A 17,490-nucleotide genomic window follows, 5' to 3' on the forward strand; every position below is an offset into this window, starting at 1 on the left:
AATCATGAAAATGCCCTGAAATACCAGCTGGTCACAAGGATTACAAACGAAGTAACAGAGATTGATGGAATTTAAATTCTCCACATCCAGTAAGCGTTCTGACAAGAACTCACTCATTTCATTGCCCTTATATGGAATAAAAGGATCCCGTTGAGTCTTCATACATCTGAGACCAGTAGAGCAGAAATATCGATCCCTAAATAACCCAAAATAACTTAGTTAAGATGTTCATGGAAGATAAGGTCGTCAAGAAAAACACTTTTGTTTCAAAAGCAGAGAGGGATTACAGCTGTCATCAACAAACTTTCCACACAGAGGAAAATAAAATACAGATGGTAGGGGGGGTCTCAGCATAAATAGTTTTATCTAATATTAACTCATTGAGCTTTCAATCTCATTTTCTTTTTCACTATTTTCTTTACTTTTTCGCAAAAAAATCTTTTAATCGTTGATTCAAAACGCTCCAAATTAGGGAACATGCTCGGCTGCAAGAGAAGGGTAGGCGCTCCAAATGTTGCTAGACGAATAAGCAGTTGTCGATCAAAGACACTTCTTTACATTTAAAGACACGTAGACGCTAGATTTAAATGACAATGATAGGAATAGTCTAATAAACAGTTCATAATTATATATTTAAGGGTTTCCACAAAGCTTGTGTGGGGTGATCGCTGATCCAAAAACTTTCATCAGAGCTTCCCTAAAAACAAAACTTACACATATGGCATGTAAATGTTGCCATGAATACCAGAATGCAGTGCTAAAGGTTTGAACTTAGGTTCAGAATATGTGATAAATATTGAGGATTTTGATACAATTTTCAGTCGCAGAGGGTCATTACTATGGAGGATTTTTTGTGCCAAAATTAAATAAATAATAAATACATCATTAATTAATTAAAATTAGAATTAAATATGTCATTAATTAATTAAAATACAATTCATTTTAAGTAAAAAAAAAAAATTTATTATTTCAGCATTCAATTAATTAATGACACATTTAATTAATGATTTCGTGTTGTGTGTGAATCATGAAATGTAAAACTGCATTTAATTAATTAATGACACATTAATGACACTGAGTTTGACGAGTGAAACTGACAGTTTTACATTTCATGATTCACACGCAGCAACACGAAATCATTAATTAAATGTGTCATTAATTCATTAAATGCTGAAATAATAAATATATTTTTTTTCTTAAAATGAATTGTATTTTAATTAATTAATGACTTATTTAATTCTAATTTTAATTAATTAATGACACATTTAATTAATTAATGATATATTTAATTCCCATTTTAATTAATTAATGATGCATTTATTTATTTAATTTTGGCACAAAAAATCCTCCATACATTACAACATATTAAGCTCTATATTTCATATTAATGTCTTCATTTTAAACAACCAACCACTCAGCATCTCGGTGTGGGGCCTTCTCCAGGTCGGCTAAGGGCCATCCGCTGTCCCCTGTTGTTCTTCACTTTGGACAAGAGCCGTTTGTTCCTTTTCACAAATGTTATCATCAACAATGACAGTTCGTATATCAGTCGGTAACGCATCCATCTCGGAAGTGACCTTGTCCTCGGAGGCAATCGCCAGAATAGTCTGTGAAGCAGCTGATTCCAGCACAGACGCCGTGGCGACGGCTGGGATGCCCGAGACCGACGCTAACAAGGCAGAAGAAACCGGAATTGAGAGGGTGGATACGGACAGAGAGGTGGACGGGGCTGCAGAGGACAGGGGGACAGAGTGAGTCATGGACACTGGTATGGAGAAGGGAATGGCTGAACCATCTAAGGAGATGACACTCGTTCCTGTGCCGTTCGTGGCGACTAAGGGCTGAAGCTGCGCCCCAGCTGGAACCTCCGTGTGGATGACCGTGATGCCGCCAAGCTCGCCGTGGCTCACCAACGCAATGGCTCCGTGACTGGCCCAGTCGGACGGGAGAGTGACTGGTTCAGTAGAAACCACAATGGAGTCAGTGTGACTATGATCGCTAACAGAACTAGGGCCGGAGATGGAAATGCTCGGAGCCGCACCGGCAGCACTGGGGCTTTTGCCAGCTTTGTTCCTTTTCTCCCCGGCCACTGCTTTTTCAGTCTTTTCTTTGGTGGGAGTCCTGGGTTTCTTTTCCTCCACGTTTCCCTCCAGCACCACCAGGTAGGTCTTCCACGGGGCATCCGAGTCGTGAATCTGAAGTTTAAACAAGGTTCTGTCATCTTCACAGCACTTTGATGGTACCACACTTCATCAGATAATGAACACCCACAAGTCAGTGTGGTAACAAAACTCTAAAGCAGGGGTCTGCAACCCAAAATGTTGAAAGAGCCGTATTGGACCGAAAACACAAAAAACAAATATGTCTGGAGCCGCAAAAAAGGAAAAGTCTTGTATAAGCCTTAGAATGAAGACAACATATGCTGTATGTTTCTATATTAGTTACAACTGGGGGGAGATTTACTTTTTCATTATGCACTTCACGAAAAAGATCGAAATGTTGAGAAAAAAGTCGAAATGTTGAGGAAATAGTCAAAATTTTGTGAAAAAAGTCGAAATGCTGAGAAAAAAAAAAACAAATTTTGAGAAAAAAGTCGAAATGTCGAGATTCATTTTGAAGTACAATCTCGAGAAAAAAGTCAAAATGTCGAGAAAAAAGTCGAAATGTCGAGAAAAAAGTCAAAATGTCGAGATTAAAAAAGGAAAAAAAGAAAAAAAAAGAAAAAAAAGAGAAAAAAAAGAGAAAAAAGGAAAAAGAAGGAAAAAAGGACACATTTTTTTTTCAAACATTTTTGAAAAAGCTCCATGAGCCACTAGGGCGGCGCTAAAGAGCCGCATGCGGCTCTAGAGCCGCGGGTTGCCGACCCCTGCTCTAAAGCATCAACACGAGTACTTCAACATTTACAAGAGCATTAACTTAACCGATTCCCTGCATTTGAAAATACCCTGATATAAAGTTGCAGGAAAAAGAAAATGCACGCTCTTCTTCTCTTCTATGTTTTCTGCATCAAGACAAATGTAAAAAAAAAAAAAACATTCTGGCCTTATCCTTATAACAAGTAAGTGCTTTAGTGAGGTAACTTGTGTTGTTACAAATTATTTCACTTCTGTCGCCCCCGTTAACCTTTGCGGGAAACTTAAACTTGTTTTTTTTTTTTCTTCACATACTGGTTCTATAATAATAGTTCTGTAACGAGGGGCAGTGCTGCTCACCATAGTGTGCCGGCGAAGCGTGGATTTATCTGTAAAGGTGCGTTTACAGAGGCCGCACATGAAGGGCTTCTCTCCTGTGTGAATACGCTGGTGCCTTTGCAGAGCGTTGAGCTGAGTGAACTGCTTATCGCAGTCTTTACAGCAGTACGGGCGCTCACCTGCACAACACGGGCATTTTTCAAATGTAAAAGATTGAACAAGGACAAATGATTCATGGCCAAGTGTATATAAATAGTTCACTCAGATACCTGTATGGATCTTTGTATGCTGGTTGAGGGAGTTCCTCTGGGCGAAACCTCTCCCACACTGGTCACACTTGTATGGCTTAGACCCCGTGTGGATGTTGGAGTGGTGTTTCAGATATTCTTTAGAGGCAAAGCTTTTCCCACAGGCCTCACACATGAAGGGTTTTTCTCCTGATACAACAAAAAAGAGAAAGGTATTGATCAGCTACAAGTAAATGTGCGAGCGTTAATTATTTGCAAGACCGAGTGGAGATTGCTACCAGTAAAAATATTGGTTAAAATCTTGCCATAAGATGTATGATTTTTTTAAGAGCTGGTGATTTTAAATGTTTTACCTGTGTGCGACCTCTTGTGATAGGCCAACATGTGCTTCTGAGTGAACCGAGAATCACATTCATCACATGCGAATGGCTTCTCTCCTGTGTGAGTCCTAAACATGGATAAACACACACTTAACTATCACCTTTTTAAAAATGATTTTACATATGCCGTTATTTTTTTAACTGTCATTAAAAAAATACTCAAGTTAGTTCTTCAAATTATGTTTAAAATGGAGATATCTAGGCCTAAGAAATTATTTTTAAATCTAAAGCATCACCAGAGGTGTCAAGTAACAAAGTACAAATACTTCATTACCTTACTTAAGTAGAAATTTTGGTTATCTATACTTCACTGGAGTAATTATTTTTCAGACCACTTCTTACTTTTACTCCTTACATTTTCACGCAATTATCTGTACTTTTTACTCCTTACATTTTAAAAACAGCCTCGTTACTCTATTTCATTTCGGCTTTAAATAAAAAACTATCCAGTTAAATTGCTCCATCCGGATAGAGTGAATTTGGTTGTGGTTGTTTCAGATGTTCTTGTCCAGTTTTGTTCTTACATCCGTTCCCTCAGATTCCTGCAACTAAACTTGGATGTACATTCCGATAAAGGTTAGGATAAATGATAACATGCCTCTGAAGTTTGACTTTTTGCACCATTACAATACTTATAGGCAACTAGTCATCATATCTCCTGCTCTCTGAAACACATGTTAATGCTAAATAGTACACATATATGGTTCTTTAATATGTTTGCATTATAATAAGATGCATTCATTTTCAATGGCTTTTGTCCTTAATGGCTTCTTTTCCCCTTACATTACTTTTACTTTTATACTTTAATTCGTTTTAAAACCAGTACTTTTATACTTTTACTTGAGTAAAAAACTTGAGTTGATACTTCAACTTGTACAGGAGTATTTTTAAACTCTAGTATCTATACTTCTACCTGAGTAATGAATGTGAATACTTTTGACACCTCTGAGCATCACTTAGGGCTTTCACAATGATATTCAATTAACAGCAACTTTCTTTCATAAAAGCTGACTTAAGTAGGAACAATGGATCAGAGTTAGTCTATGATGTAGCAGTTACACATTTTGTGACCAAGCAGCAGTATTAAATCGAGTAAGGCTGAAATATGTTCAGACAGAATTGATTGTTCTACCTGCGGTGCATCTTGAGGGCAGAGTTCTGCGTAAACCTGGAACCACAGTCCGTGCATTGGTAGGGCTTCGCGCCCGTGTGTGTCCTCTCGTGCAACATCAAGGCAGCCTTGGAGCTCAGGGACTTTCCACAATCAGGGCAAACGTGTTGAAGATTTCGTTCGTGAACCTGAACACGGGTGAGATTTCACAGGGAAATTAACAAGCATATGACTTTAGATAAAAGGGAGGATGGGACATGTCATTACTCCTTCACCTGTCTTTGATGGCGGACGACGTCCTTCTTTCGCTTAAAGGTCTTTGAGCAGGAGTCACAGGCAAAGAGCCTCTCATTACTGTGAACATGCTTCTCGTGGATCTTCAGGTTGCTGCGGTTTGCAAACGTCTGCATGCAAGTCTCACAGCGATAGACCATATCTGCTTGCACTCCATGGTACGTACTGGAAGAGAATGGCAACAGACAATGGGATGTAATCTACAACCAAAGCTCAAAACCCATGACGTAAGCTTTTTGTGCTTATTTGTAGGGCTGGGGATCGATTCAAATATCAAGAATTGATCGATTCCGATTCCTAAGATTCAGAATCGATTATCACCATTTGATTCGATCCGATTCGATTCGATATTGATTTGGGTTAGTGTTGCCTGGATTGTATGACTGTAAAATAACTATTGAAATAATAATTTCACAATAATTATTGTGAAATAACTAAGAAATAAATAACTCAAATAGGAATTTCAATATCCATTTAAAGTGCAAAAAAAGAAAGAAATTGCAACAGCTCAAGCAGTACACAAATTATTTTCGCTTGTCTGATTTATTCTGTCACCAGACACACAGCTGACATGAAGCACCCGGCATTTTTCAGGTATTTCATGACAAACCATGTCCGATAACAGAGAAACCAAACAAGCTTTAGTAAATATAGATAATATGAACTTCATTGAACTAATATAACATTTAGAAATTTAAGCTGAAATGTCCAGCATTTTCTCTAAAGAAAAGTTCATTTAGGGAGAGTCACGTGACCCCTGGTGGCGATGGAAGCGTAGTTACCCGGCTCCGCGCAAGTTGCCGTCTTTTTTCTTTCAAACTTAAGTTTTTCCGTCAAAAACTACTGTTAATGTCGGCTGGGAGTGAGTCCTCCACCTTGGCGAGCAACAAACGGCTGCACACGGATTCGCCACTGAAGGAGGAGAAAGACTTAAAAGTTCAGAGAGTGGGCGCAGGTGGCGTGAACATGGCGGACCTGGCTGCGCTGACAGCGGAGCTGCAACGCATGAGCAATAAGATGGATCTGCAAACCGAGCGGCTGGAAGATGCACTCTGCCGGGTCAAGACCGAAATATCTGGGGAAATTGGTCAGCTCAGTGAGTCTGTCGGTAAACTAAATGCCCAAGTAGATCTGCAAGCTAAAGAGATTAAATCGGTTAAGACTCAGGTTGGGCTGCTTCAGAAGGCTGCGAGTGATGACCACGGGAGGATCTCCGCTCTGGAGATAAAAGTTGAAACGCTCGCTCGTAAAGCTGTCGATATGGAAGATAGATCCCGACGCAATAATGTGAGACTAGTTGGTCTTGCTGAGGGCGCAGAGGGCTCGGATGCTGTCGGGTTCCTCAGAACCAACCTGCCGGTGTGGTTCCCATCATTGAAGGACAGGCTGATCGAAGTGGACCGAGCCCACCGTGTTTATGGGGCTGGGACCCAAGGCACTGGACGCTCTCGTACCCTTATTTTCAGACTGCTCAGGTGGCAGGACAGAGATGCTATTTTGACAGCGGCTAAGAAGAGAGGCCCCCCCATCAGACAAGACAACTCCAATCTTCTATTTTTTGCGGACTACAGCGCGGCGACTACGGCGAGGAGGAAGACTTTCAGCTCGGTGATGAAGATAGCACACGACAAGGATCTTCGCCCCTTCCTCATTTACCCGGCGACCCTGAAGCTGAGACTCGGGACGGGACCGAAGCTTTTTGAGGATGCGGCTTCAGCTATGGATTTCCTTCAGCGACAGCCCTCGGCTGGTAGCGGCGCCGACACGGAGCGGAGGGAGAGAGCCCGTCGGAACCTGTTCACTACTGGGTCAGGATGCGCAGCTTCCGAGCGCGGGCAGATCCAGGAGGCAGACGTTCAGGTGGAGGACATCACCGTGGATTAATGATCCTGCTCCTTCATCACTCCCACCCCTATATTTTTTCCTGGATGTCAGGTTGGTCTGGAAACGTCCCGAGGTACCCCATTTAATGACTTGTTTAATGACTCACTTAGCCTAAGTTTTGGCTCTCTTGGTGTGGATTTTTTATTTCTTGTAATGTTGAGCTGTGGTGATGCTGGGGTGACTTAGGCTTATATATCACTGTGTGTTTGTGTGTGCATGTGGATATGTGTGGAGGTATGTTTGTATCTATGTGTGTGTATGTATGTATGTATATGTGTATATGTATGTGTACACGTGTATATATATGCTCTATGTGGTTAGTAATTCTTGCTCTGCACTTGCACTACTGTGTAGGTGTATGTGCGGTGTTTAGGTGTATATGTAAACACACAGTGGACAACATTCTATTATTGGTTCAGACCACTTGTCATTTTACAGCCGTTATAGCCATTTTTTGTTCTTATTTCTATGGTATTAGACGGAAAACATATTTTTTTCTCACTACTGACGGGCGCTTGCGCCGGCCCGGGAGCTGATAGCTTTCGTTGCGTTCATAGAGTCACGTACTTGGCGACTTTTATGTTCTTGCAGGCCTGCGGGATGCTCGCGCGGCCTGCGCGTGTTTGTACTTTTAGATTAAGGTTTCAGAGTTTTTTCTATGTTTTTTTTGTTGTTTATGCTTCCCTCCCCTTCCCCTCACGGACTGCACATTTCCAGGACTGGCGTCTCTGCCCCTCTCTGATATTTGGTTCTGCTTGTTATGTAGAATGGCTTGTATCTGGTTTACACGTCTGGTACTTTTTGCTCTGCATGCTGTACGTATGTCTTGACCTCCCTGGGTTGCTTACTGCTTACATCTCTCTCTGGCATGTGTGATGGCTGGTGATGCTGTTGGTATAATATGCTGGAATGTGAACGGCCTGAATGCCCCTCTTAAGAGAACACGTATATTAGACTTCCTCCGCCGTAAAAGAGTATCTATTGCGCTTATTCAAGAATCTCATCTTAAGATCGGTGACGTGCAGCGTTTTCAGAATGGGCGCTTTAAACTTATAGCACACTCCTGTGCTCAGACCAAGACAAAGGGGGTACTTATTTTAGTGGACAGGAGACTATCTCTGACAATAGATCAGGTAGGAGATGATGGCCTCGGCCGCTTTGTTTATTGTAAAGTAAGAATAAATCACGCTAAGGTGGCTCTAGCTTCTATTTATGCTCCTAACACAGATGATGCAGCTTTCTTACAGGGCGTGAGTAGTACTCTGTTGGAATTGTGTGAAGGTTACCACCTGGTGGTGGGTGGTGACTACAACGCTGTCCTGGACCCCGCTCTAGACAGATCCTCGGTTGTCAGGGATGGCTCCCAGTCCACTTCACTTTTGAACACTTTTATGAAGGATCTGAATGTTGTTGATCTGTGGCGAATCCAGAATCCCAACGCACGAGATTACACCTTTTACTCAAATAGGCACAAATCTTACTCCAGGATAGATTTTATATTTATGAGCCCCTCATTAGTTCCATCTGCGTCCTCTATTGACTTTCTACCTATTCTTTTGTCTGATCATGCCCCAGTGTTGGTGGGGATTAATCCTACTTCTCTTCCAGAGAAGGCCACTAGATGGCGACTTAATACCACATTGCTGACCAACCCTGCGTTTCTAACGTATATCAAGGCTGAGCTTGGCGCATTTCTTGAGACTAATAAGGATGGGTGTGATGACCCGCAGATCCTTTGGGAGGCGACTAAGTGCTCTCTCAGGGGCTCTTGCATATCATTCTCCTCTCATCTGGCAAAAGAGCGGTCTAGGCGTTTTGAGTACCTGGAGAGGGAGATAACTTTATTGGAACATGCACAGAAGCAGCAGATCACAGATAGCCGGTCTGCCCAACTCGCCTCCCTCAGGGGTGAATTCCACGCTCTGTCTCTCTCGAGGGCTGAATTTATATTTCACAGGACCAGACAAAAGTACTATTTTGACGCTGAGAGGCCTAGTAGGTTGCTGGCACTTAGGCTAAGGGAGAGCGAGGGCAAGGCCTCCATCCCCGCCGTTAGGGATCCCGCTGGCACTATTCTCACTTCACCCCAGTCAGTGAACAACACATTTAGGTCATTTTATGCTGACTTGTACAAATCAGAAGTGAAGCATGATGCATCGCGCTGTGAGGCGTTCCTTAGTGTCTTACACTTGCCCAAGATCTCGCAGGCCGACAGAGGGCTATTAGATTTGCCCCTAGACCTCGAAGAGCTTCATGGGGCCCTCAAGTCTCTGCAGCGAGGGAAGTCACCGGGTCTCGACGGCCTCCCACCAGAGTTATACCTAGAGCTGTGGGAGGTGATAGGCCCCCTGATCCTAGACTCGTTTAACGCCGCTATCTCCAGGGGGGAGTTCCATAGGGACCAGAAGGCTGCTCTCATCTCGCTTCTGTTAAAAAAAGGCAAGGATCCCCTGGAATGTGCGAGCTACAGACCAATCTCTCTGATCACCTGCGACCAGAAGCTCTTTGCGAAAGCTCTTGCCGTACGATTGGAGGCAGTCACAGATGCTCTCATTGGTCCAGACCAGACTGGTTTTATGAGGGGACGCCTCGCAGCTGACAACGTGCGCAGACTACTCCACATTTTAGACTCAACTAATGACTCTCATGATTCCCGTGCCATTTTCTCGCTTGACGCAGAGAAAGCTTTTGACCGTCTCGAATGGGGGTATATGTGGACGGTGCTAGAGCGCCTGGGTTTTGGGACCAATTTCATAAATATGGTGAAGACTTTATATGGTGCACCGACGGCAGCGGTCCTTACAGGGAAAACCATCTCTCCCACATTCCAATTAGAGCGCTCGACCAGACAGGGTTGTCCTCTCTCACCCATCTTATTCTGTCTCGCTCTTGAGCCGTTAGCTCAGGCTGTTAGACAGAGTACTTCCATTTCCCCTATAATATTACAGGATCGACCCCACCACATTTCGTTATATGCCGACGACATTCTTCTCTATTTAGAAAATCTGAATGTCTCTATTCCTCAAGTATTGGACCTGTTTAGTGATTTCGGCAGCATGTCAGGGTATAGGATCAATTGGGGCAAGTCGGCTCTAATGCCCCTTAACTCCGCTGCCAGGTCTATCCAATTGCCAGCACACATTTCAAGTAGCGATAATTTTGTATACCTTGGTATCAATATCTGGCCCACCCTGCCTTTAATTATTAAGAATAACTTTGAGCCCACCCTCTGTAAGATTAAGGCAGACATCCAGAGATGGGGTGACCTTAAAATGTCACTGCAAGGTAGAACCAATATAATTAAAATGAATGTACTCCCAAGGATCAATTTTCTTTTCTCGATGCTCCCACTGTCCCCACCCCCCAAGTATTTTAATAACATCCACTCGATGGTCACTAAATTTTTATGGGCAGGTAAACGCTCTAGAATTCGGCTAACTACTCTGCAACAGCCCAAGAAGTCGGGAGGGTTGGCGGTTCCGGACTTTAGGATGTATTACCTAGCCTTTCAGTTACAGGCCCTACGCAACTGGATCGACACTGACTCTAAGGTGCCTTGGAGGTTGATTGAGGCAGGGCTGGTCAGCCCTATCAGATTGCAAGACTTACCTTTCTCTGGTGTAGGACGTAGAAACTCTGTCTATAGATTTGGTTGTATTATCAATAATGCCTTAAAGGTGTGGAAAACTGCGGAGAAGCTCCTGGGGGATCCTATCCGATTCTGCTCCTTCACCCCCTTGTGGAACAATGTTAACTTAATGTCTGGCAACAAGCCATTTTCTAACAGCTCATGGAGCTCACGGGGCATACATGTTATAGGTGACCTGTATGACTGTAATGGCCTGTTCACATTCCAGCAGCTGAAATGTAAATTTGTATTACCAGCATCATCCTTTTTTATTTACCTGCAGCTGCGGTCTGCCCTAAAGGCATATGGAGTACCCTGGCGATCCCCCCCCCAATCCCATCCCATGTTGCGCTGGATTGAACCCACTCAAAATTCACGTGGATGTGTTTCTAGAATATATCAACATCTACTAAATGCAGTTAAAAAAACACTTCCTGTGGAGTCTCTGTGGAGCCGGGAGCTCAAACAACTAGGTTATCAACCGAACTGGGATGTGATTTGGTCTAATCGGGATATGACCTCGCAAAATGTGGCTCATCAGCTCATTCAGTTCAAAGTTATTCATAGGGCCTATGCCACACCCTATAGGAGATACCAAATGAAATTGCAACCACATTACCACTGCCAATTCTGTGCCACTCCCACCCCGGGGTCATTTCTCCATATGTTTTGGGAATGTCCGGTAGTAGCTAACCTCTGGTCCCATGCTAATACCACTTTGTCTAACTTGCTGGATATTCAATATGTTCCTGACCCATGTCTGTGCCTTCTTAATGACGACTCGGCCTGCCCTCTCAGCCGGGTACAGAAAAGGATGCTCTTTGCAGGCTTCACAGCGGCTAAGAAAGCTATAGTGAAACACTGGTTTGAACATGATCTGCATTTAGCCGCTTTCTGGCTGGGAGCGCTACGGAACATTGTAAACTTGGAGCTCACAACAGCACGTTTGAACCGGGCTCAGCCCAAAACGGTTCAGGCATGGAGAACAATGGCTATGGGACTGTTGCCGCTATAGTAATAGGGAGTGGCAGGCTGCCAGCCTGGATTCTTGGCATGCACTCCATATCGTTGTCCGTGGAACCCCCCCCCCCCCCCCTTTTATTTTATTTTATTTTTTTATTTTATTACGTCATTTAGTTGTGTTTATGTACTGGTACTGTTGTTGCATACTGTGGTTGTGATTTGTTATACTGTGAGTACGAGATAAATAAAGAAAAATTTTGATCACAAAAAAAAAGAAAAGTTCATTTAGTTCAGGAGTTTTCAAAACTACTGGGATTAAAGTTCACCAGGCAAAAATTTGATGATGAAAAAAAAATATATATTAAAAAAAAAAAAAAAAAAAATATATATATATATATATATATATATATATATATATATATATATATATATATATTTTTTTTTTTTTAATAAAAAAAAAATTTTAAATCGATCTTTAGACATACAAATCGATTTTTAGGAATTAATATGAGAATTGATTTTTTCAACACAGGCCTACTTATTTGTGTATCATATGGTGTTTTTTTTTTGAAGGTGATGATCAATAAAGCCCAGAAGAAACGTTTGTTACCTGATGTGCTTCAAGTAGCTTTTCTCATAGTGGAAAGTCCTCTGGCACTTATCGCACTGGAACTGAGCCTTGGAAGATCTTTTGAACTTCTCCTTGGACTCTCCTTCCTCCGTCTGCCCTTCCTCTTCCTCCTCCTCCTCCTCCTCTTCCGGTAAAAACGAAGGGTCTTGCGGGTCATTACTCTGCCCCTCGTCCTCACATTCCCAATCATCCACATCCGAAGCAGGCTTCTCCAGTGGAACCTCATTCTCTGGCTGAGATTCAGTCTCAGCCCTGTCCTCACTCTCCACTGAGATGACGTTTCCATCTTGGTTTTCAACGGGCAGAGTCCGTTTTGGAGAAAACCAGCTCTTCTGAAGCACTTTACGGCCGGCCACCCTCAGTTTAAGCTTCCTGCTTCGTCTTTTTGGACTCATTAGTGCGCTTTTTGGTTTACATCTTTTTTTCGTGACTTCTTTCTCAGAGCTCTGTGGAGAGAGTTTTCTCTTAAGAGACAAGCGTTTAGTCTTTCCTTTGGTCTTGTCTATTTTTTCAGCGCTGTTTAATTCGGGCAGTATTTCAATTTTTGATGCTGATCCTTTTCTCATGGGCTTTTTCGGAATCGCAGCGCTCAAGGCTTCATCGCAAACCTTCGTCAGATCCTCACAGTCCAAAAATTGTGCCATCGCTTGAACATCAGCAATTTGGACTCTGGGAACCTCAACTTTACCAGTGTATGCAAAATCCAAAAATTTTGCAAACACATTGGAATGCATATTTGACAGTAATAATTTATCTTGGGTTACATCCTGAGACAGAATCATCCTCTTGAAGTAGCCACTAGAAGCGGCAAGTATCAACTGATGGACCTGAAACTCCTCCACATCTCCCTGGTTGTCCACCTGCACTGTGATGTCACATAATTGTCTTTGCAGCTTCAGCTGATACAGAGAAGCCAGAATGTTTGCATGATGTGAATGTGACGTGAGCTGGACATCTTTGATCCCCATTATTCACTTGTGCTGAAGAGAAAGAAAAAAAAATGCAGGAAAGAGTGACATGTGGGCAGTTAAACATCTTTTCTTAACACAAATGTTAATGAACATCCTAGGAGATGGGAATTTAGGTATACAGCAAGATTTATATTGGATGTACAACCCCAGATCCAGAAGAGGTGGCTTGCTTTCTAAACCATAAATAACAACAGCATTATTTGATTTGCAAATCTCATAAACTCAAATTTTATTCCCAACAGAACATAGAAAACTTATCAAATATTGAAGCTGAAAGATGTTTCATGAAAATTATTCATTCATTTGGAATTATGTGTTAACATTTCTCAAAAGTTGGAACATGAGCCAGGCTAAATAAGTTGCTACTTGTACAATAAATGCTACAGAAATGACCTTTCGTCTAAGAGGTAGGAGTATCTCAGACATAAAGATGGTCAGAGGTTGTATATATATATATATATATATAAATATATATATAAAACATTTTATTTCCAAAAAACTGTCTACAAAGCTATGAAAGAAATTTCCTCAGCAACTTTTCCGAGTTGCCATTTGCATCAATCTTGGGCTTAGATTGTTGGCAAATGGTTAGCATAAGCTAAGCAAAGCAAGCTAAAATAGTCAACTGTGATTGACGTTAAGTGGGCGTGGTCTAGGATGCTTCCCAGATCTGTTCAGTACATTTACAACAAAAACAAGAAAAGAAAAAGAAGCTTCATAACAGATCTTTGAGTGATATCATCGAGGGTTCGTCCAGTTATTATAGTCTATGGAAAATAAAGGAAAAATTTACTGAGTATGACTGTATATCATTTATTTAACTTAAACATGTCATACAGACATCATTAAGGTGTAGTGAAATTTTGTGTCAAGTTTTGAAAAAAGCGCGAGTTGATGTTTGATGGGGAACTGAGATAATAGCAATACTTGGGTCAAACAAACCGACCCTCTCTTGGACCGTCACCCACGTTAACTCTGTCAGGAAGAAGCTCAGCAGAGGTTGTACTTCCTGCGGCAGCTCAGGAAGTTTAACCTGCCACAGCAGCTGATGACCACCTTCTACACTGCCATCATCCAGTCTGTTCTCTGCTCTTCTTGGATCAGCCACCAAACCAGACAGGCACAGACTGCAACGGACAATTAGGCCGCGTTCAGACTGCAGGCAAATATCCGATTTTTAGCCCATCCAGATTGAAACTGGATGACTCTTTTGAAGTCTGAACAGTCCCAAACCGCATGATATCCGATTTTTGCAAACCAGATCGAAACCACCTCCAGGAGGTAGTTTCATATCCGATCCATATCGCATTTGGGCAGATGCGTCTCAGTCTGAACATCCAAACACTCAGATCGGATATGACTGTCCCAGACGCTCCAAACCACCCGGCCATTTCCAGTTGTGGAGCTACTCATCCTTTCACAGAGAGCATGTACAATCTCTGATGTCACGTCAAAAACTATTATTTGTAGTTTGAGTGTTGCAAATTCACATTACGAATCATGTTTTAATAGCAGAAAAAAAGACCGCATTTCCACGTATAGGTGCGTGTCGCCGCGTACCTTACGCCGTAGGCTCTGCGTCGGTGTAACGCGGAACCATAAATTAGCCTTCAGTCGCGCTGAGAGCCTGAACCTGCAGCCCGTCAGCCCCTCTCCTCCTAGGAGGAGAGGTTATGGAGCGGGGCTGCCAGTTATTCATTGCTGGTTCGTTTTGTTAACTCTGAGCTTTGTTGGTTGGTTTGTTAGTTTGCTGGTGGTTTTGTTCTGAACACCTGTTTCTCATTGTGCTGGGACGCCGGGTCCCTCCGCCGAGACTCAACTTTTGCTGTATGCGTTCATTGTTATGTCTAAAAATGATGCGCAGTGCCGACCCAATCAGAAACGGTACAGATATTTTGGGATTTTTTTGTATATATAAAAAAAATACATGACTTCACACAATACATGCGCTGGGTGACGCCTCCGCTCCGACGTCGTTGCTAGGCAACCCGTCAGATCAGTCAATGATGTGGCACAGTCTGAACAGAGCCAGATCCGATATGGACACTTGCTAAAAACAGTGTGGACAGTCAGCCCTGAAAATCGGATATGAGAAGGAATCAGATATATATCAGATTTGCCTGCAGTCTGAACGCGGCCTTAGGTCTGCAGAGAGGATAATTGGGACTAACCTCCCATCTATCCAGGACCTGTACCGGTCCAGGACCAGGAAACGGGCAGGTAATATCCCTGCTGACCCCTCACACCCAGGATACAGTCTGGTTGAACTCGCTACAGAGCTCCAGACTCAGAAACAAGGTCAAGGTCAAGGTCAAGGTCAAGGTCAAGGTCAAGTCAAGGTTCATCACTTTATTAGTGTCCCGTGGGAGAAATTGGTCTCGGAGTAAAAAGCCATTATGCTGCAGTACAGACAGACACAAACGGCAAATTAAAAACATCAACAACAATACCATCAACATTATCGGAGGCATGTGCAAACTCTTGCAATAGCGCTGTGCAAAACAAGAGACAGTTTCTTCCCCCGAGCTGATGCTCTGATGAACTCTCAACACTCAGAGTAATCAATCAATAACTGTGCAATAACAATAATAACCACAATCATACGCTGTAACAATGCACCTTTCAATAACCATGTCTACTTCATACTGCTGCACCTCATTTATTTTTTAATTGTATATAAGTTAATAAGAGCTGTCATTTGTCTACTGCACAGTGAGTCAAATTCCCTGTCTTGTTTGACCTGATTTGGCCAATAAACCTGATTCTGAAGATGTAGTGAAATTTAGTCTCAAGTTTGAATAAAGAGGGAGTTCTATGGGCTCAAATTAAAGCCATAAATATTTTGTATCTGTAAATAAACTTTTTTTACTACAAGTACAAATATGTTTTGCACACGCACAAAATATTTCTACAAGTACAAAATATTTTTTGCAAGTACAAATATTTTTTGCACACGCACAAAATATTTCTACAAGTACAAATATTTATTGCACACGCACAAAATATTTCTACAAGTACAAATATTTTTTGCGAGTACAAATATTTTTAGCACACGCACAAAATATTTCTACAAGTACAAATATTTTTTGCAAGTACAAATATTTTTTGCACACGCACAACATATTTTTACAAGTACCAATATTTTTGGCGAGTACAAATATTTTTTGCACACGCACAAAATATTTCTACAAGTACAAAATATTTTTTGCAAGTTCAAATATTTTTAGCATACGCACAAAATATTTCTACAAGTACAAATATTTTTTTGCAACTACAAATATTTTTTGCATACGCACAAAATATTTCTACAAGTACAAATATTTTTTGCGAGTACAAATATTTTTTGCACACGCACAAAATATTTCTACAAGTACAAAGTTTATTTACAGATCTTACAGATATTTTACAGATATTTGGGCCAAACAAACTCAAGCCTTTTGGTTTGGTGTAACAGATTAGTGAATGTGAGCAGAACAGCTGATCATTTACTCCAGCTCGGTGTGTGGAGATTCAATTAGGACAAATGTCGTCTGGAAGAAGATGCATATGGACAAACGCAGATAGGATCTCTTTTAAATGTTTTAATTTGTTGATTTCGCCTCGGCGGCAGTCCCTGCTGAAGTAAATGCTAACCCTAACCCTAACCTAACCGGGGCAGGAGCTCCTGCAGCGACCACCGACTAAATAAGATTCAGATTCAGATTCAAGCGGACGCTCACGACTCCAGCCCGACACAGCACGGGGGAGAGCGGTCCGTGCAGCAGCAAAGTGCAACATGAAACAAGCGTTGGTTCTTACCGTAAGCTTGGTAAAATGGCAGCCCTGCACAATGATGAGCAGCCCGGGCCACTTCCTGCACAAGTCCCGCACAAACACCGGTACGTTGTGTTTCCACACCAGCTACATCCGGTGACACAAAAACTGATCTCAGATCGGTCTTTTGTTCACTGCGAGGTTTGGAAATCACATGACTTGAGCACTAAGGCTGATTTTGGATCAGTTTAACAAGTTATGGATCATATCAGGTGAAACGAGCATCTATTTATGTACATCATCTCCAGAGGTGTCACTCAAATCAATTTTTCTTTGCTTTATCTGCAAAAATAAATAATAATAATAACAATAATAATAATAATAATAATAATAATAATAACAATAATTGGCAACGGTATTATATCTCATATTTCAT

The 17,490-nt window shown here is 41.8% G+C and overlaps 1 protein-coding gene across 1 annotated transcript; it reads right to left on the bottom strand.

The window, feature by feature from the left end:
* Positions 1–1,222: 1,222 nt before the first annotated feature.
* On the bottom strand, positions 1,223–17,145 carry gzf1 (GDNF-inducible zinc finger protein 1). Its single transcript, XM_061707151.1, has 8 exons — positions 17,100–17,145; positions 12,310–13,310; positions 5,206–5,389; positions 4,952–5,118; positions 3,793–3,887; positions 3,461–3,628; positions 3,213–3,370; positions 1,223–2,195 (listed from the first exon to the last, which is right to left on the bottom strand). Exons 2-8 carry the CDS (start codon positions 13,296–13,298, stop codon positions 1,449–1,451), a joined length of 2,508 nt encoding a protein of 835 aa, XP_061563135.1. The 5' UTR covers positions 13,299–13,310; positions 17,100–17,145; the 3' UTR covers positions 1,223–1,448.
* Positions 17,146–17,490: the final 345 nt, after the last annotated feature.

The sequence above is a fragment of the Cololabis saira genome, chromosome 18 (assembly GCF_033807715.1).
Source record: "Cololabis saira isolate AMF1-May2022 chromosome 18, fColSai1.1, whole genome shotgun sequence".
NCBI lineage: Eukaryota > Metazoa > Chordata > Actinopteri > Beloniformes > Belonidae > Cololabis > Cololabis saira.